The sequence below is a fragment of the Chelonoidis abingdonii genome, chromosome 9 (assembly GCF_003597395.2).
Source record: "Chelonoidis abingdonii isolate Lonesome George chromosome 9, CheloAbing_2.0, whole genome shotgun sequence".
Classification (NCBI taxonomy): Eukaryota; Metazoa; Chordata; order Testudines; family Testudinidae; genus Chelonoidis; species Chelonoidis abingdonii.
This window is the reverse complement of record NC_133777.1, coordinates 28,031,081-28,052,035: the sequence shown is the minus strand read 5'-3', so window position 1 is coordinate 28,052,035 and position 20,955 is coordinate 28,031,081. Positions and strand designations below refer to the sequence as shown.

Sequence of the window (20,955 nt, the reverse complement as noted above, 5' to 3'; positions counted from 1 at the left end):
AGAAAACTGGTACAGTTTGACTGGCAAGGTGACGGGGCAACTCCGGAAATGGACAGGACTACTCCAATGTGCCTCCCTCTGAGGTAGGGCGCTGGTGCTCAATCAACTGGTCCTGCCTGTCCATGCTCTGATACTGACTCAACACCGTGGTCCCGACCCCAGGCTTCCTGGCCCTCCTCTGGATGGTGATTCTGGAGTTCTTTTGGCCAGGACTGCTCTGGGTCTCTGCAGGGCCTGGAGTGTCTACTCACTCAGGTCGATGTCTTCTGCTTCCAGGACCTGCAGAGGCTCCTTTATGGTGCAGATAGTCGGCGTGGACAGTACTGGCACACGCTTTCCTGTGCCGCTTCCGAGGGCTCTGATACAACAACAGGTAGCTCCTTTATCTCCATCTGAGTGGTCTTCCACGAGGCCTCTCCAGGCTGCCGGTCTTCTACCAGGACCTCCTCTAGACCTGGAAGCTGTTCTCAGTGACCAGGTCCATGGTGGCCACCGAGAGAGCAGATTTCCTCCTCATGGAGCCCCTGCTACACAACTCCCAGCTCCATATCCAGGTGGCAGAGTCCCCCTTGGTGCACCAGAGGTTGGTCCTGGCAGAAGTCACCAGAGTCAGAGACCTCCTGAACTACGTCCGGGGAGACCGGTTGGATCTCCTGATGCTCGCTCAGCACATGGGGCTCTCCAGGCCTCATACTCCCTGGCATGTACTTCAGAAAGTGATGGCCACGTTGCTGCCCACTGCTCAGGCTTACCTTGACCAGGTCCTGCAAGAGGTTACGCCCCGCCCACCATCCACCCCAGGCCCTCCGGACCTTTTCATCAGGCCCCTATCCCGTGGACCCAACCGGGCCACACACCCCTTCACCATCAGCCAGCTGCACGACTTGCAGCTGGTTCGTTTCCAGACCATGCCAAGGAAACATCTATACACACTCATGCTCCACACCCTTCATTTACTCTCCCTCGTGTCCTGCCCTGACACAGTGGTGGGATCTCCTGCCAGCTCTAGAGAGTGATGAGGCCTGGTGGGCCAGCCTATACTCCTCCCTGGTCCCGAGACCCGCTGACGATATCAGTTGGTGGCTCCTTTCTGAGGCCGTGAGCACGGGCATGTACTTGGCACGCTTTACCCCTGTCCAGACACCTGCCCCTTCTCCAGTGTGAGGGAAACCCTGGTGCATGTTTACTTGGAGTGCGCCAGGTTGCAGCCCCTATTTCGGCTCCTCACAAATATTTTATTATGCTTCTGGCTGCACTTTTCCCCTCACCTCCTTATCTATGCACTCTGCATCCGTGGCCCCGCAAAGCCACAGGTCTCCTGGTCCTGCCTAAAATGGCCATCTATAAAACCGGAGAGAGGAGGTTGGCCGATGAGGTCTCTTGTGACTGTGGGGCCTATTTCCTATCTTCCATCTGCTCATGCATCCAGGCAGAGTTCCTCTGGGTGGTGTCCGCTGGCTCCCTTGACACCTTCGAGGAGCAGTGGGCGCTGTCCGGGGTTCTCTGCTGAGTGTCCTTGTTGGGTTCCTTTGTTTGACCCTTTGACCTCACTTCCGTCCCTGTTATCTCATTAGTTGTCCCTTGGAATTATTTGGTTTCCAGGGGGTGTCATTTAGCAGTGGGTGGGCTCTGCCCGCCTACTTCCTAGTTCCCAATAGGAACACTTTCCTGTAGCCATCTGGCCTGACCCTGTCACAGTACCAAAAAGAGACAAACTTTTTTGTTCTTGTTCAGCTATCAGAATTTGGGTGTAAAAGTGTTGTACCTGACTTGTATTTTGAGATGTTGTAAGATACTCATTGCCCTCTCTGAAAGATGTATTAAGTGAAAGTCAATCTGTATAAAGTCAAAATAATTAGACTATGTATGGATGAAGTGCTGGGGACTTGGGGAAGACAAATTAACCAACCTTCCCAAACTCTATCCCATCTTTTTCAGAGTCCCGCTCCAGGCAGTACATTTTAACAGCAGCTGCAGCTGTCTGTTGTCTGCTCAACATATTAGTGTTTCTATGTCTATGTAAACAAAGACCCCTTGGCTACCTCCTAGCTTGTCCTGACCCACTCCCATTGCTGCTTCCCGAATCACCAGTGGAGAGACTTCTTCTGTGGCATGCCTGTGGTGTAGAAGCTATAGTGTTGAGCTGGTTTATCGAGAGCCTTGCACTGGACCTGCCAGTCAAGTATGTATTTCATCCACTGGGAGTATAATACTAGTATGATTGAAGAGGCAGAAGACATTATGGTGTTAGCTTTGCTTCATGATATTTACAATGTGAACAAATGGTTGTCTACATCCCCTTTTGTTGAACAAAATACTGATTGGAGAAAAAGCCTGAGTATTATTCTAAAGGTTACATAATTTGATTAGCTATACATGACTGTCACTTATGCTATATCACTAATAATAATTAGGGTCAGTGAGAGGATTTGTAATGTGTGTGTTTTATACTGACAGGCAGAGCTGGAGACAATGTCTAAGTTAAGGTTGACTAATACTTTCCATTGTATGATCTTGTTTTCAGTTGCTTATGGTGGATAACAGCCTACAACTGCTACCATTTATTCAGTAACTCAAGGGGCAGAGGCCTGTGCAGTAGATCAAAAGGTCCTAGCCTTGCTTATGATTCATGTGGGAGTCAATATTGATCCATGGGATGTGATTTTTGGGTGAGGTGGAGTTGAATTTACATTCTTTAAAGTAGGAAACTTAGGGAAACAGTACAATGTAAGTGGAAAATATCACTATAATTCTTTCATTATCATGCCTATATCTCCAGCTCTGACAAGACGTAATGGTATTTGTATTATTCCTCTAGAAGAAGTGGGATGTTCTTGTCATAATTTGTTGCAAAGGTGGTATTGTTGTTTTTGTAGTCTTATCTTTTGTTCATAGATCAAAAATGTAAATATGATAGTGAAATTTAATATTCAAATCATGTTGGCTCTCTAATATTGGACCTGATTCTGCAGGTCCCTTTCTACCTTTGTTTCCCACTATAGCCAGTGAGAGCTGAGAACACATAGTGTAGTTCAGGATCAGATCCACCAGTTACGTTCCTCTGCTTTCCTGACACTACTGTATATATGTACTGAAAGCAAGATGTAAAGTGAAAAATGCACCAATAAATGATTTCATAACATTTTGTTTTGGTCTTCAAGCTCAAAAGGTTGCTTTTTGTATTAATGGTGACATCATTGAACATATTCTAGATATGTCTCTATGTGACAGGTTCTCTGTCACGCCCCTCTTCAGAGTCTGCTGGCTGTTCCAATAAAGTGCAGAGAGGCTTCCAGTTATGCGACACTCGTGGCATTTTTTACACATACACAGTTTTCCCACCACCAGTGTTGAGCTATGTACAAGGCTTACAGAGTTAGTTCCCTCTTTTTCTGCAGTCAGCCCACAGCTTGGAGTCTGACCTTTCCCTGGCTGGCTTTTCTTCCGGCTCCCAGCACTTATAACTGCCGGCTTGTCAGGCCTGCAGGTGGAGCCAATCCCCAGGCCAGGCATTAGGTCTGTTTCACCAGCCCCAATCTATTTTCCTTGATTGGAGCTCGCTGAGCAGGGGTAATTATGTGCTTTTGCACCAGCACCCTGCTACACTCTGCCTAATGAAAAATACATGGTTAAAAATACCAAATGCTCCATTGTTTCAGGCTGAAGAAGAAATAAAAAAATTTGTGACTACTAAAACAGAGAATTTGTAGTTTAAGTTTCAAACACAACCCATTGTGAGTATGAAAGTGCTAGCAAAGGGTTTAATTGGAATGTACTAGAGATTAATTTATTATGTGTGTTGTATTGGTCCTTTGTAACAACTGATAACTTTTGGCATGTCACAACAAGACAGCAATGGCTTGGGTTCTTTATTTCCAAGTGAAATAAAATGGGAGCACACTTTAAAAATGACTTGGAATTTTTGTGTTCTTTTAATTTATACTTTACATTTCAGTAAAGGAATGTAAGTTTGTCCATAGCTTTAAATTTCCAAAGGAATAGAATTTTTATGAATGTGCAGCTGTTAAGACAGCTTGTTTGGAATTCTGCACCCTTATCTAGATAAAAGCAGAAGTTGGCTCTTTGGCAGTGGAGGAGCTCTTTTTCTGAAGCACAGTAGTTACAGAATTCTTTTTTCATCTCCTTGTTGACAGAGGACGTATCCATCAAATAAACATTGATTATTTAAGTAAGGGGGGATGAGGGGAATATGTTTCTACATATTTACTTTAAAACAATGATTCTTATAATTTGTTTTAGTTTTTGTGTAATAATGCTAATTATATTCAACAGTTAATTGGAAGCATCCCTGTTAAGTTCTTGCTGCGATGAAGCAAAAAATTCTTATTAGTAAACAAACTATTGGTGTTCAGCTCCCCTAACTAATGTATTGTATGTACACCAATAGGATTACACGTATATTTTTAATTCATATATTTTTCTCTTGGTCAAGAAATAGTGTATTGTATATTTTAATCGTAGTTTGCTCTCTGTTATTCACTTGCTCTGTTATAGGATAGGATTCATACCTGTCGGAGTTCTCTGTATATACATTTCTTTGGTTAAATTATAGTGGCAGTGTGAGCGGTTGCTGAAGTCAAGGTTGCAGAATCATATCTTTTCCTTTTGTAACATTCTGACATACACGTTTTAGGCTCTCATGTTCTGAAATTGGTCTCTGCCAAAATGTGAATTTTTTTGGCAAGTTAGAACAAAGTTCACTTTTTTAAAGTGATAGGATAGTAGAAAAAATATTCTTTTCCTTGTTATAAATTAATTCTGGCAAAGTTTTTGAGGACGTCACAGCTATACTGGCTGGGAACTAAAAATTGAATTAAACAGTATAACTATAGCTAAAAAAGAAATAATAGCCCTAATTGAGGAGCAGTGCCATTTGTGTTTGTCAAAAAATGGTTTTGTTTTAACCAAGTTATTAGCCTTTGAAAACTATGTACTGAGCATATTTTAGTTAGGTATCTAAAGTGTGCTGCTAAGATTTGATTCACTATGCATGTTTTTGGCTAACTTAGCTGCATAGCAAAAACTTTGTAAGGTGCACGCAACCTGAGGCAAGGGCATACCTTGTAAAGTGGGAAGAGAGTGGAAAAATTCCTATGAATTTTGGAGATTGTGCAGGAAGGATCCTTGCTCTGATGTATCTTAAGTGCTTCACAGCTGAGAAATCTGCAAACTACTTTTCAAGTGATTGAGAAATGTGCTTTGTCCCTGGTGAGCTGGTATCATACGCCATTAATTTCTTCAAAATGAAGCTTTCCTTTAAAAAGTGCTTCTAGATTTTATGACTGTAGTCTTTAAATGTGAATAAAAAACACAACAGTGCTGTGCTGTGTTTCTTGGTTTGAAGATGTCTCCTATGTCTCTGTTCTTCCTCCTGTTTCCCAAGCAGCAGCACAACGAAACTAACACAGCACTCTGGGAACCTTTGCTGCTGCTACTCAGTACAATGTGGGGAGAATTTTGTTTATTTCAGGTAGCTGCTGCTTGGGAAAGACATGAACAGTAGTGGAAGCAGGCATTTATCAGGTACCTAATAACCAGAGGTTAATATACAAAATGAAGAACTCTACTTAGGACCCAGAGATAACACTTTGAGAAGAATCCCAGAACTTACCTGTTTTCAAAGGTCTCTGCCCTATGTTTTAAATTGTATGTGGTGTGATTCTCTAGTGTTCTGCTTTTAAAAAATGGACATCTAGCAGATAAAAACTCAAGTTGGTAAAAGTAAGACACAGAAAAAAAAGTATTTATTATGCCACAATCTAGTCATTCCTATTTCTTGAAAAACACTTGTGAGTGCAGAAATCTGTGTGCATCAAACACAGAGAGAGAGAGAGAGGAAATGTATTGTAAAACTGAACATTCATCTTAATTCTGCATTCTAGTGTATGCTGGCTCTGTTGGTTGAGATTGCCATAGCTGCCTTTTTGCAGGAAGGTGCCAGCTGGTGCCAGTGCTCAAGGAAATTTCTCTTGACACTTCAACAGTCTTGCTGAAGCTAAATATTTTTGGGGTGGGGGAGCAATGGGAAGAGGGAGAGGTTGTCAGGAAACTTTTGGAGTAGCAGTTCTGGCAGTATCTCTCCTCTAAGGCATGCATTATCCTGGTATCTCCGTGCTGCTACTAAGAATATATATGTGGAATTTGAAGTCCTCAGTTTTCACTGAACACAGTCATTCAGATTATAGAAGATATACTGTGCTGGTGGCATTAGACACTGGTCTACTTCTAGAAGTAGGAGAAGATAATCTGCCAATGCCATTTGTTTTGGATCTATCTGTGGCTCTTAGCAGGGGTGGACAGACTCTGTTTGATTGTCTTAACTACTTTATTAGTGGAAGGTCTGAGAGTGTAGATTACCCATCTGCCTTTAATTTGTCACCCCTCCTATTTGACTAGTATGTGAGGCCACTGAGAGGGTTTGGGAAAAGAGATATGGGGTTTCAATGTCCTCATCATACTGGTAGCATACAGTGTAAGAATCCCTTTTGTGCAACTTGGCTGATATTGTTGAATGACCTGGCGCAATGCTGACTGATTATTGGGGTGTAGAAGAGAGATAACTCGTTGCACCATAATCCAGGGGGAAAATATAATAATGGTAAATGGGGAAAGCAATCAGAGCTTCTGACTGAAGAGGGAGTATGGCTTCTCTTCGTTACACAGGTTTGAAATTTGAGGCTCTGGTTAGGCCTTGTATTACTTTGGATGCTGCAACAGCTGCTGTAGAAACATTTTTTTTTTCTATCTGCACCTAGTGAGAAGTCTTTCAGCTATGGGCCTTGATACAGTTATCCATGCCTTTGTTACCTCAATCCTATTAATGTAATAATATGCTCCACGTAGGGGTATGTCCAGAAGCTAGAATTAGTGCAGCGTGTGTCAGCACACTTATTAAACAGTACTTCATACAGAATGTTTTGCCAGTGCACCATGATCTGTGCTAGTTGTCTGTTAGTTTCAAACAAAGTTTAAGTTTACCCTATTAAAAGTCCCAAATGTTTTATGACCTGGCAACTTGAGAGACTGCCTCTCAGCTCTTAATATCACTGCTGTGATTGGAAAAAGCTCTCAAACTGATAGCCTTTTGGGAGGACATTTTCTGTTGTGTGGCCCTGGATTCTGGCAAAACAGCGTAATGTTGTCTGTGCTTGGCAAAAAGGGCATAGCTGCTTCTTTCTGATGCGGGTTTACAATCCGTTATCTATGCTCTCTTCACCTTGAGAATATGCTGTTCTAATGGGAGTACACTGTCTGTAAAACCTTTTGGAAGCGTCCACTAGCACAGAAGTGTGTCTCCACTTGTTAAATAGTACTTCATATAGAAAGTGGTCCTGCCTAGCTGAGAGACTACCTCTATCTCCATGCCAGATTAGCACTCTCTTGATCAGCAGACTCCTTTGAACTATGAAGTCCCCTGGAGTTAAAAAGATGACAGGTGGTAGTGGATCTTCAGTGAGGTGTCCTCAAATTTGGAGTGTATTTACTATATGGTCCAAAATAGCCCCAGTTTGTGTTACCCTTTAGGGTGCAGCTGTTTGGGCTTTAGATGAGTGAATGGCTTACTGAGGATTTTATTTCATTTTGAGTGGTAGTGGAGGGGATTTTTGTTGGGGTTTTGCTAAGTGCTGTGTTGAGAATTGCTATGGATCAGATGCTGGGTTCAGATGCTGATTAGATAACTGTTTTAAATCATGGCACGGGCAGCTAACGTGTGAGGGAGCTCCATTTTTATATTATATATAATAGAACTGCTAAGACTGTCAGTTTCTGGATGGAAATTAAATTGTTGGTTTTGGCCTAATTTGTCTGAAATGGTTTAGGCCTTTGTTATGAGAGATCAGCTCTTGCCCCATCTTAGACTATGACAGTTATGATCTTCAGAGGTATCTTTAGAAAGTCAAATAAAAATGGATTCTTTTTCTCATATTACATAACTACATACTTGTTATATACTATTGAGCTATTTTTGTGTGCATTTCAATATTATGAATCTATTGCCATTTATCATTCAAATCTTAAATTAATTTTTAAAATCTGCATTATTTACACTGAAAATGTCAAGTCAATTTATTTTATCAAGGGAAACATCCAGTAAATTGGGCTTTTGCTAAAAGGATGCTGAAAAGTTTTATATGTATAGAAGACACCAAAAATCCGTATGCATTGTTCTAGTCATGTCAATCCAGGATATTAGAGAGACAAGGTGGGTGAGGAAATATCTTTTATTGGCCCAACTTCAAGCTCAAAAGTGTCTCGCCAACTGAAGTTAGTCCAGTGAAAAATCTGGTTTTCTACAGAAAGTTTAACTAGATTTTGCAAAGTTATTTGCTTCCACCTGCTGACCATTCTTGATATTGCAGTAATGAACCATAGAAAGTTTAACAAATATGAGGCAAAACATTTACACTTATGTAAGTATTCCTTTTCTTTTTCTTGGATACAGCTCATGGTGGTACTCTGAATTAGGTTATTTTTCCTTATTGTATTTTTTTCATATAAGTAAAAATTAAGTCAGATATATAGAGTTTAAGGCCAGAAGGGACAATCAGATCTAATACAACAACTTTTGCAGTATTTACTAAGCCTTGCAGCTTATTATTTTTTATGTTTGATTAAGTTTGATGCAGTGTTGAGATCTATAGAAAATCCTAAAACAGTCTATTACAATAATGCAAATATTAAGTCAATTCATATTGCTATTAGGGATCAACACACACTGCAATTGTATCCATATGTTTATCCTGTTTTGTTAGGTTAATGAATGAAGTTTCAAGTCTATAACTGCAGCTGTGGATATTTTTGTAGATATTTATATATAAGTATCATTTATCCCAAGTATGCCCTGAAAAGGAAATTATAATCTGAAATGGACAGGAAAGAGAGATGATGTGTTTTGGGGGCTTGGGGTATTCTATTTTTTAGGGAGAAAGCTTGTATTTTTGTCAAAATAAGCATATAAAAAACACAGTGACAAGAAGAATACGAATTATAGGGGAAAACAGAATATATCAATATCTGAAATAGCAGTTTTCTCCAACAGCATTGCATAAACAATTTTATTTAAACATGTGGTAAATATAGGCATTTTAGGTATTTTCTAATGAATGGCACCATCCTTGAAGTACACGGAGGAGGATTTCTGGGATGTATTAACAAGAGTGTTTTAAGGAAGACATGGGAAGTAATTCTTCTCCTCTGTTAGGCACTGTTAAGGCATCAACTGGAGTACTGTATCCAGTTCTGGGCATTATACTTTAGGAAAGATGTGAACAAACTGGAGAAAGTTGAGAAGAGAGCAACAAAAATGATTAAAGGTCTAGAAAACATGACCCACAAGGAAAGAGTGAAAAAGTAGGTTTGTTTAGTAGGTAAGAAGAGAAGGGTGAGAGGATACAAGATAAGTCTTCAGGTATATAAAAGATCCTTATAAAGAGACGGTGATAAATTGTTCTCCTTAGCTACTGAGCCAGGGAGATTGCAGCCAGGGAGGTTTAGGTTAGACATTGGAAATGTATTTGTAAGGGTAGTTAAGCATGGGAACAAATTGTCTAGGGAGATTGTGGAATCTCCGTCACAGGAGTTTTGTAAGAACAAGTTAGATACACCCGTCAGGAATGACCTAAATAATACTTAGTCCGGCCTTATATGACCTGCTGAAGTCCCTTCCAGTCCTACATTTCTGTGATTTTTATGTTTCTTCCCATGTTTCGTGTAATGTGTTTTTCTTTGCATTTTGAAGCCTAAACTTTAACTTTGAATCGGCTTTAAATTCTTCCATCCCAATTTATTATATATATGGCGCATATGTCAGGCTTACTGTCTCCCTGCTAGGAGTTACTACTGCTCACCATTCTGTCGTTGCCTCATACTGAAGAAAGGAAGGACTTGGGGGGATCTAATGAGAGCTAGGTTTTGCACTTTTATGTTGAGGATTCTAATCCACAGCAGGTCAGCAGTGGCCAGAAGTTATTTTGGCTGATTAGTAGACTCTTGACGAGTTTGTTCTAAGTGTAGTTTCTAGTGGAAAGGTCTTCCTGTGGCTGTTACACACATTACCAACACCAACTGATGTTTTTAACAGATGAGAGATTAAGTAGCCAGACAGAATGCACTTCCTTCTCACTTTGACTATATTGTAGGTTCTTTGGCAGACCAAATGGCACCGCAGGAGAGGAATATCTTTAGCATCACCCCCTTCCATTTATTTTAACTTTTAAATACCTTATTTTTATTGCATTTGTAGCTTATTTCACAACTTTGATTCACAATTTGAATGCATGATTTATCCCGGTCATATAAGATGATAAATTTGTGTGCTAGGATCTGTAAATCTGTATTTATACATGCCAAATATAAACAAATAAACATTGTTTCTTCTATATCCTTTATTAGATGCTATTTACACTTCAAGTCTTAAAACACAAGTACACTTTCACAGTTATATAATAAAACAGCAGCTGGGCTTTCACTTCACTTTGTTCTTATATTTCACTGACTGACTGGCAACTCCCCACCAATCCCGTAAATCCAGCCCTACAGGGACTATGTCTCCCTCTACATTTGTGCAGCTCCATGTACATTGTACATGTTCCTAAAGGGCATAATTTTGCCACTTTTACTAACACTTTGCTCCATTTTCTTTTATAAGATGATACATGGAGAAAAGTAGAACTCAATGTAACAAAAGAACTACTCAGTGCAAATAGGAATTAGAGGATCTGACCCAAAAATTGACTTATTTTTTTATTTTTAAACACTTTTTTCCAGCATCAGGTACATTACTAGTACCATACTGTCCTACTTAAAGCTGGTACTTCCGGTAAAGGGTTGAGGCACATTGGTGAGGAAAAAAGCCCCCCAAAACCTGTTGGACAATATCTACATATATTTTAAATTTTCTAGGTGTGACAATTTATTATTTGAGTCATTCCATTCTATTGATTCTTATTTTATTTTTTATTTTATTGAAGCATAATAAGTTGTTCAGAGCTTTCTCTTCAACCTAAAGTTAAAACATGAGTGAGACTCGTGCTGCCCTTGGATGTTCTTCTTTTACATCACCAGGACCTTTCTTTTGCTTCTGTATTTCATAGGGTTGCCAGGTGTCTGGTTTTCAACTGGAACACCAGGTCGAAAAGGGACCTTCCCCAGCCCAGTGAAAATGAGCAAATGAGGGTGGGGGACAGTCAGCGATGGAGGGGAGGGAGATGGAGTGAACAGGGCAGGGCCTCAGAAGGGGCGGGGTAAGGGTGTTAATACAAAATACTAAGATAAAAATCAAGATAGTAGATAATGTCTCTAAAGTGACCAGTATTTTAAACTATAAACCCTCTGAACCCCATGAATCATCAAAACTAGCATAATCAAAAAAGGAGCAGGGGAAAAAAATGCTTAGTATAAGTAATGCCAAAACCAATTCAAGTATAAAATTGTTCAGATAATTAAAATGAGTATTATGTCTCCTACATTCTATTCTCTATTCTTTACTGTCTTGTGTAGTCACATTAAAAAGTTAAGCATTGTGTGTAAGTGTTTGCAGCATCTCTATTCAAGTACTAGTAAAACTTTCAGAAGTTATATGTTGTCCTATGTACAGCTCCTGATACATAGCAAAAAATAGGTTTCTTTGCTTCCTGGTTGGTGTTGCACAAAACCATGAACAAGACAGTAGTTTGGTTTTTATATTGCTCCTTTCACATGCAAAGACTTTGAAAACATATCTCAAATAATTGGCTAAGTACTTGTTATGCTTTGACACTGGAGGTATAATGGAACAACATGCATTCAGATTAAATGGTATGATGAAGAGTTCCACTGCAGGTATTGCTAAATCCCTTGCATAAAAAAAGATCCATAGAATTTAAGAGAGCATTCAAGAGAGCAATTCTATATCAGGAATATAATTTTCTACTAAATTCTGTTGGTTGGTTTACTAATTTTATAGAAAACATTTCCTTTTCTGAGAACCTAGAAAATTTTAAAGTCACTCCTATTGGTTTAATCTCTACTAAAATTTTAAAGGACTCTTCCATTACAGATATTTCACTCATATATATGCTCACAGACAGACATGAAGATCAGTTTTGTTATCCTGTTGCTTGTGGAAATACTATCCAGCATTTTTAAATATCACGCAGTGGAGAATGCCCCCTCCAAAGTCTTTATTCTCTACTCTCCCTTTTACAAAGGACTCCCTTTGACAACATAGGTTCAACAGTACCTACTATGACTCCATTCTTTAGAACAGGTATGTATAGGAAGTAGTAAGCATATTTATAAATTGTTTAAATTCAAATATACAATTTTTTTAACTAGCCAGATGTGACTTGTCTAGAGAATTATACTAGTTGTCTCAGAAAGTGTTTTCTTTCCTTTGGGCAACTGAAGGTGCAGATATGCATGCACAGTGCCAGCATGAAAACTCTTGATATTAGACTGCTATAGCTGCTGTCTGAGCTAAATTACCAGTGGTGACTGCTTTAGCTTTGAAAAGGCCAGGTCATAAGACCACCAGAAGACATCAGAGATACAAGGCGCAACACCAATAACAATTTGTTTCTGCAAAAGTGACATTTTTCCAATCTGAGTCTAACATTATTCAGAAAATGAGCAATTCCCTTAGGGTCCTTAAATGTTGGTCTGAGTTGGATGACACACCAACAGTATCCTCTAAAACAAACAGACACACAAAAACAAACCCATGCAGGTTTAGTAAATTAATTGTGACAAGAGTAAATTGAATAATCTTGGAAAGATGGCAGTTGTGGTGCTTGTGCCAGATGGCTTTCTCTGTGTCACTAGCATGGTCCTCAGCAGGAAATTTAAAAAAAAAATGGTGCCTTCTTAAAAAATTTTTTACCTGCTATTATTGTGCATCAGTAATGAGTCTATAACATGTACAAACTATACTCTTGTAAAGAAATCCAGCATTGTCCCCTTGTTTTCCAAGAGTACAGGAGTTCTTACTAGTTGTCGTTTTGAAATATAATCAATAAATTAAAGATTGCTATCCAGCTACTAAGTAGTAAATTATAGGTCTAAAATAGAGCCTTAATTACATCCTATCATAGATTGTCCCTGTACACCACTGCTTCCTTTTAGTGATATAAAAAATGCAAAATTTGTTACTTGTGTATTCTTTAATCTTTGCTCCTTTAAAATTCAGTCTTTCCTGTAGTAAGGCAATGTCTTCTTATGGGAATTCACCGAGTAGTGCACAGAAATTATTTACAGGAAGGCAGGAATTTTATCAGGGTGGAATTGGAAGTGGCTATTACTGCCTTCTGGGGTGCCACCTCTGTGGTGGCTGGGGTGGAGTTGCCAGAAATGATTCAAACATTTTAAAATGTAAAAATCCAAGATTAACAGAAACTATAAAATAACAAAGGGTTTCTCTAGTTGCTCCAGTCCTTGAGCACCATTCTCAATTAAGATCTCTGCTGCTGAAGCTATAATGGAGCTATCAGTGACCTGGGTGTGGGTGGTCAGCCTTAGTGGTTAGCACAGAAGCCAGATGCTGGAAGCAAGGGTCAGAATAGAAATCAGGAAACAGAACCATAGCTTAGGCTTGTGTTACCTGGAATGAGCTAAGACAGGAGCTATCACAGCCATGGGACAAATGTTTGAGCAGCTGCTGGGTTTAAGAGCCAGTCTGATGACTCTTCCAAACAATCAAAGAGCTTACTACAGGCCAGCTGGGCTAATTTAGTTGCCCAGAGACTGGGGACACAAGTCCTGATTCCTGACAGGAGAATGCCCTCACCCCGATATGCTTCTTTTGGAGATTCAAAGATAAGTGAATACATGTAGGTACTGTTGGCCACTGAATAACATTGAAACTTCACCTACACAGCCCTCAACTTGCTTTACAAAGGGGGTCTGGGGTGTGATGAGTATCATTACCCTTCTTTCACAAGAAGCACTGAGAGATTAAATGTTTCATTATCACACATCAGGTCAGTGATAATGCAGATGGTATCTCAGTTTTATCTAACTCTCATTCCTTATCCACTGGACAAATATGCCTCCTTATCTCTGGTAGCAGTAACTTCGTAGTCTCATTTTTCTACTATCTGCTGATTCTTGCAGCTGAGAAGCCTCAAATCCTCCCCAGCTGGGGTTGTTTGTGTTTAACTGTTCCCTTTCCTGGGAAGGGGCTGACTGAGGCACACAAAATATTCCTGTATACAACTAGGGAGAAGAAAGATGTGTTCTGTTTTGTGCAGGTGAAGTAGTATTATAGTTTTCTATACTGGCTCTTCTAACTAGTGGATGTTTATGAATTCTGGTGTTAAAATGAATTCATGGGAAAGGCTAATGGCAAAATAACAAAGTACAGAGCATATGGGACAGTGTAGGGCAGCAGTTCTCAGCCAGGGGTCTGAGGCCCCCCTGGGGGGCTGTGAGCAGGTTTCAGGGGGTCCACCAAGCAGCAATAGCATTAGACTGATTGGAGCCCAGGGTAGAAAGCCGAATCCTGAGCAACTTAGCTTTGCAGGTCACCTGTGGCATGGGGTATTTGGCAATTGCCCTCTCCCCTAATACTGGCCCTGGCTTTTATACAGGGGCCCGGGAAAAAAATGTATAGTGGGGATGCTGAAAGCCATTGAACCAAACCCTGTATATGATGGAAACCACTTCAAGCGAGCACCTATGCTTTTATATGCAGAAAAACTATTGTTGTGGTACAGGTGGGCCATGGAATTTTTACAGCATCTTGTGTGGGCCTCTGAAAGGAAAAGATTGAGAACCCTGGTGTAGAGGAATAAAGGATTGTGAGGTCTTTACAAAGCAATATTTAGCATCATGTTTGTTTGCAATAGCTGTATCTTGATTCTAAGGTGAGCCACTTTATTCTGCACTTATTTAATTTGGGTCAGTATGTGAGATAGAGGCGCACTTGCCCTTGTTAATATGAAATATTATTCAACTTTAATTAAGCAGTAAATATGTTAAAGAACATTCCATTATCTCCAAAAGATGCTCTAGGCCATAGATAACAGGTGAAAAGCATTGGCTAATGAAGCCTGCACTAGTATCATATTAGAAGTGGTGGTGGTGGTGTGGTTGTTTTGTTTTGTGTTTTTGTGTTTTGTTTTTTTTGTATCCTCCCTGCTTGCAAAATGGAGAAGAATAAGCTGAAGTGCATTCTATTAAAAGAAAGTCTGCCAGTAGATAGATGGTGCTTTCCTCCCTATAAATTGGGAAGAGAGATGTAGCAATGAGTCAAAGTTGAAAGAAAATGCTTGAGTATAACCCTTCATGAAGTATAATGACCTCTGCAAGACAAATGTTCAGCATGGCACTAGTAAGGATCATTAAAGGTATGGATTGAGGTGTGTTAGCAGAATTAACTTTTTTTTTAGAGAGGGTGTTAAAATTGTTTTCAGGAAACTAAGTTTGCTTTTGAAAACAAACACCTTTTACTGTTATATTTTTACTGAAAAACATCTTCAAAAAACTTTTTTTTTATATTTTGGTTGAAAAAAACAATCTTGCAGGAAACTTTTTGAAAAAAAAAAACAAAGAAACCATTATCTCTCTTCCTTTCCTTTCCCATCCTCTCATTTTCCCAGGAAAAAATCATTGTTTTTTTTCTGTTTTTGTTTACTTGCTATGGGGGTTAAGAATTAAAGAGCTGGGGTTTGAGGTGCATGGGAAATTTTGCATTGTGTCTGTCCAAATGAGATCTCTCAGTTTAATTTGATCATGGTTTGCTTTATTTCATAACTCTCTGCAAGTTTGTTGGAAGGGTAATTTTGTGGAAAATACTATCTGGCAGCAGCCTTGATCCTGCCGTGTCGGACTTTGTAGCAGGATAATTTCAGCTAATAGCCTAGGCTATCAGAGGAAGGATAGTCTTAGATTTTCTCATACTGAAAGTACCATTTGAAGAAAGTGGATAACCAACTAAAACACCAGTGATAACAAATTTAAAAGCAAAAATAAAATAGTTTTTATACTCGAATGTTGTTGAATTAACCAATTTTTGGAGATATTTTTATGCTTGTCTCAGAAAATTACATATGCAAGACAATATAGGGAATGGTACTATTCCCGTTATATTTATGTGTACAAGAAATAGTTATGTAAATTACTTAGATGTTCTAAGCTAACACAACTTTCTTCCAACAAAGAAGGCACTGCAGCTCTGTGAAGGGTTATACTTGTATACTAGAGGAGAGAATCTAACATCAGAGTAACTTGCTAGATTGAAGGAGCAGAAGGAAAGGCAAGTCAGGGCCTGCAGGAACTTCCCTTACCTGAGCTTTCTCTGCTCCAAACAACACTTTTCACAATAAACCATTATTGTTGCAGTAATTAAATGAAGACAGGAGCCTCACACACCCAGCTGGAATACAAGTGAGTTTGGAATGCAAACAAAACTTTGCCACTTTTAATCCTCCATTTATTTTAGTTGATTGCAAACTTATTATACAGATTGATTGCAAGTACTAAAGATTACATGAAGAAATAATAAAATTAAGAGTATGGTTTACTTATACAGCGAATTATCTATGCATATCTTGTGAAGTAAAAGCAGAAGCCTGATATTTAGAATTAGCAAATAATAAAAATGCAGAACTGCATAGTTAAACTGAAAATGGATGTGAGATTCCAAGTAAATGTAATATCTATGCATAAACAAGGCTAAACTACTACAATCACAGGGCAGAGGAAAGGACCTTAAATGGAAATCAGAGTCTTGCATGCATAAATAAGAAGTCCATAAACTTGGGATCTGATTTTCAGGTGTGTAGAGCATCTAACCCTCCACCTGAAGTCAGTGGAAAGCTAGCGTCTCTGAAAATCAATAGACTTGAATATACTCAAGTATAATAAAGTAAGGGTCAATTGCAAAGTGAGTTTCAAAAAACTGAATATCTACAAGATATAAAGTAGCCAACTAATATAAAAATGAGACAAAGCTAAATATTGCAACACTAGATATTACAGTAATAGTGTCAAAATTTTAAGGGCAGATCCCTCACTGTTCTCAGCAAACAGATTTATTGCCTTCAATAATGTCGGTTCCACTTATGCTAGAGGTTAATTTGGCTTTTAGTAGTAAACTTTAATGTTGTTGTTAAAAAGAACAACAACAAAAAAACTATTTTATCTCAAAGCATAAACAACAAAAAGCAAACCTATCCTACAAACTGAAAGAGGTTAGACTTTCATTTTTTGTGCTGGTCTTGTTGTATTTCAGCAGATGTGTTTTATGACCTTTGAACCCTATCTTTGAGCTTAAGGGACATCTGCTTCTCATAAAGTTTATTAAGCTTACTTAAGGCCATTACAACTTAACACGGTAACTTTAAAGATACTGTGTGTACCAAAAAAAAAAAGAAAGAAAAGAAAGAAAAGAAAGCTCAGTGCAATAAAAGATAATGGGTTGAGAAACCGCTTTCAGGACTTGGTACCCTTTCTTTCTTCTGAGTTTTCAATAACCATGGTATGTGCTCTGTGAAAATGGTTCTTTCTCTGACCAATGTTTTTATTTTTTTTGTCCTCCCCTTCCTCATCTACCCTGTCTTCTCAGGATACTAAAGCAGAGTGCAGTTCCTGTGTAGAAACAGAAGACAGAAAAGTAAGTGATTAATTTTAATGTCACTTATGTTAATCCACTTGGTGAAAAAATGTGTTTTAAAGGCTATCAAGTCATCATTATTAGTATAGTATACTTTTAAGTTAAATCAAACTGTCTAAATTTGAGGTTTCTAATTGAGGTGCATTTTTAGCTTTAAATGAGCCTTTATGTGAAAAAATGTTGGAAAAAATATTTAGGCCTTGAAAATATAGATTATGTGGACACTATTTTGACTACTGAAGGGAATTGCAGCTCTCCATTTTGTTTGAGCATATAATACAAACAGGGTAAAACCTATCTCTATTGCAAGTTTGCTTTCCATTGTGCTTGGTATGGCGTGTTTACTGCAGAGAATTTATGTGATGGCGTTGTTAATAAACTATAGTAAGTTGCAATAAGTACGGCATTCTCAAAATAGCCAGCTGACGATTACTTTTCAAAATGTTTTGTCAATGCCTGGCAATGCATTCTTTCTCTGCTAAATTGATGATGTGGAATAGAGTTGACTCTGAAAATATCTTTTCCAGTTGTAATTGTCCAAAAAAGTACATAAAGCTCTACATATGTTTTCTCCTTCATCTAAACCTCAAGTCCTTACAAGATTTAGGAGTAATAGTTATAATTTATTAACTTAAAAACTAAGTAATATGTAATGTTAGGAGGGATCCTGCTTTGTTAAAACGTAATACTGATATTAAATGAGTGCCTTCTACCAGATAGTTGATGACTTCGTTAACCAAGGTCTTTTTTCTGAAGAATTGCTTAAGCTGAGCATTGGTCTTTTCCAACCTGGAAGGATAAATGAAGAAAGATCTTATTCTCATGTTACTAACATGACCCTGTCCAAACTGTATGTTGAAACCACAATTCTTTATTATGTTAGCATTCCTTTAATTATGCCATGAAATGAAGGAATGCAGATAATAGGGTTAATGCTCTTTGGTGCACCTTCCAAACAAACATTCTTTCTGAACATCGGTGTTGGAGACAATATATTTCAACAACTCCTTTATTCCTCAGAAATTAAATTATTTAACTCTTTCTGTGGGTGCCAGGTTTTTAAGAGTCTGATTTTTGCCTCGGTTACGTGTTTATTTTTCAGAAATTAGCTTATAATTGAAGCGTTATTTCCCAAGTCTCATACAGCACTGTTTGTCAACTTTCTTTTTACTTATGATGTAATGTAATATTGGAAGTACTGCAGCAGTATAAGTGATCATAAAACTCATTTGCCTTGCTGAAATATATGAGAAGGATATGGTAACATCAGTAATGGAGTGGGGGGAAAAATTATTTTCAGCCAAACAAAGGCATATATTTAGGAATTTATGTAAGATATTCAAATACAGATGAAGATAGTGTTAGCTGTTTGAAGACCAGAATTATCAAGATTCTCTGGTGATACAATTCCTGTAATAACCAAGAATAGGATTTTTTTTCTATTTAAAGATAGGAATATTAAATATTTAACTCAAGCGAGTATTGAACATAATAGAACTAATCTTATGTTGTCATTCTCATGGTTAGAGGTTAAGTAAATATAGCAGTGTTTCATTGACTGTTCAGATTGTTTCTGAATGACTTTCCATAGCAGAGTTCAAAAATGCTTTTGATTATATTTAGTGATGCTGTCTTTGAATAAAGGATATCAGAGTTCATATAGATAAAGGAAGAATGTCTTTGCTATGCTGTTCAGATGTTTAAAAAAATATGTTCTCCCTGAACATAAAATTTATTTTTTTCCTAATTGCTGTTAATATTCTGATTATTTTTAAGGTCTGAGGCTGTTTAAGTTAAAATGCATAACATTCTGGGGCTTCAGATTTTGATTTGTTTTTCTACATTACTAATTTTATGCCATTCACATGTCAAGGTATGTTGTTTTTGTTGTAAATAGTGATAAAACATTTTCAGTTTACATTGGATTGCCAGTTTTTCCCTCCTTCCTCTTTGACCTTTCTTTTTGTAGTTGCCCTTTGCTTATCTCCTTCGTCTTAGCTAGGTGGATGGCTGAACATGTTTTTGTGCTGTGTTCATTACCACACTTCATTGGCATACTGGGTTAGCTTCCACATAGTGGCTTGAAGATGTTAAATGGTCTCCCCACCCAGTTTTCAGCGAGGGAAGATTAAAGGCTTTTCCAGTGCAAAATTTCAACACCATCATCAATTCATAGAAGTAAAACAAACTAAATGTTTTTTGTTTTGAGAAAATCTTTAAAAAGTTTTTTAGATGTTTTGTGCTGAAGATTTCCACATCAGAGTACTTTTACATTCTGTAGCACTGTACCTATAGGATTTATTTGCGTATGTTTTGTATAGTACATAAGATGTAAATTTTTTCATCTTAATATATTTCACACAGTGTTTCCAGTGATCTAGAAAAACCTACATGTATTTTGTAATCTTTTTTGGGAGGGGGCTAAGAGGGATTTTCTGCAGGAGAACTGTATATACTGACAAAATCACCCAATTCAGAGCGCAATGTGACCGCGTCATGCTGTTTCTGATATTGTGACTGCTTGGTAGAAAATTTTAATTTGTACTATGAAAACTAATGGTAAGATTAACCTCTGTATTTGCAGAGATGAAATAAAAGCTGAAAGGTTGTGCATCTGTGCAGTGCTCTTGAACTTGTAGGCTATCAAATGGAATAGTTTCTAATAACTAAAATGCTCTAAAACAAATATCTGCAACTCCAAGAAAGAACTGAATCCTTGACTTTCTTCTCAAATTAGTGTCTCTTACAACAAATATAGTATTAGAAAAAGATTGCGTAAAACTTTAGAATAATTGCCTCTCACAGAGCCTCTGAAATGTTTATAGATCACATTTGTTTAGCTCTTCTGCTAAAATTAATATGACTAGTCATCCAGGTTTGAAGATGGTCCAAGATTAATGTTGGACTGCTAAATCCATATTATGGCACCTGTAATGTGGAGGCCTAATTTTCAGAGGTGCTGAGCATGTGCAGCCTCATATGAAGTCTGTGTAAGCAGCAAGTGCTCAGCACCTCTAAAAGTTAGGCCACTTCTGTTAAGGGCCCCAGTTCATCCAAGTGCATCAATGGGATTACTGGGGCACTTTTTAAGTACATGCTTCAGGCTTATATATGGATTCAGGAGCTTAATTCTAGCCACCAAAGTTTTGAACACCATTAGCTTGAGTTTTAATTCTTAAAATGGAAAAATTCTGAAACTTGTTGGTTAATTGGTTGGTTAGAAATGTTGGCAAAGTAGGCTGTCCATAGCCAGAAAAAAATTAGGCTGCAAACTCATTAATATATTATCTGACTATGCTTTGCGTCTCTTGTTACTTATATTTTATAGTGTCACTCTGTATACA

At 38.3% G+C, this 20,955-nt stretch overlaps 1 protein-coding gene across 8 annotated transcripts in view; it reads left to right on the top strand.

Moving 5' to 3' along the window:
• RBFOX1 (RNA binding fox-1 homolog 1) overlaps window positions 1-20,955 on the top strand; it is a 2,554,959-nt gene that overhangs the window by 1,513,860 nt on the left and 1,020,144 nt on the right. For all 8 annotated transcript variants that reach the window (XM_075069299.1, XM_075069298.1, XM_075069294.1 and 5 more), the window contains exon 5: window positions 17,564-17,611. In XM_075069299.1, the coding sequence (XP_074925400.1) occupies window positions 17,564-17,611 (48 nt within the window). The remainder of the gene's footprint in view (window positions 1-17,563; window positions 17,612-20,955) is intronic.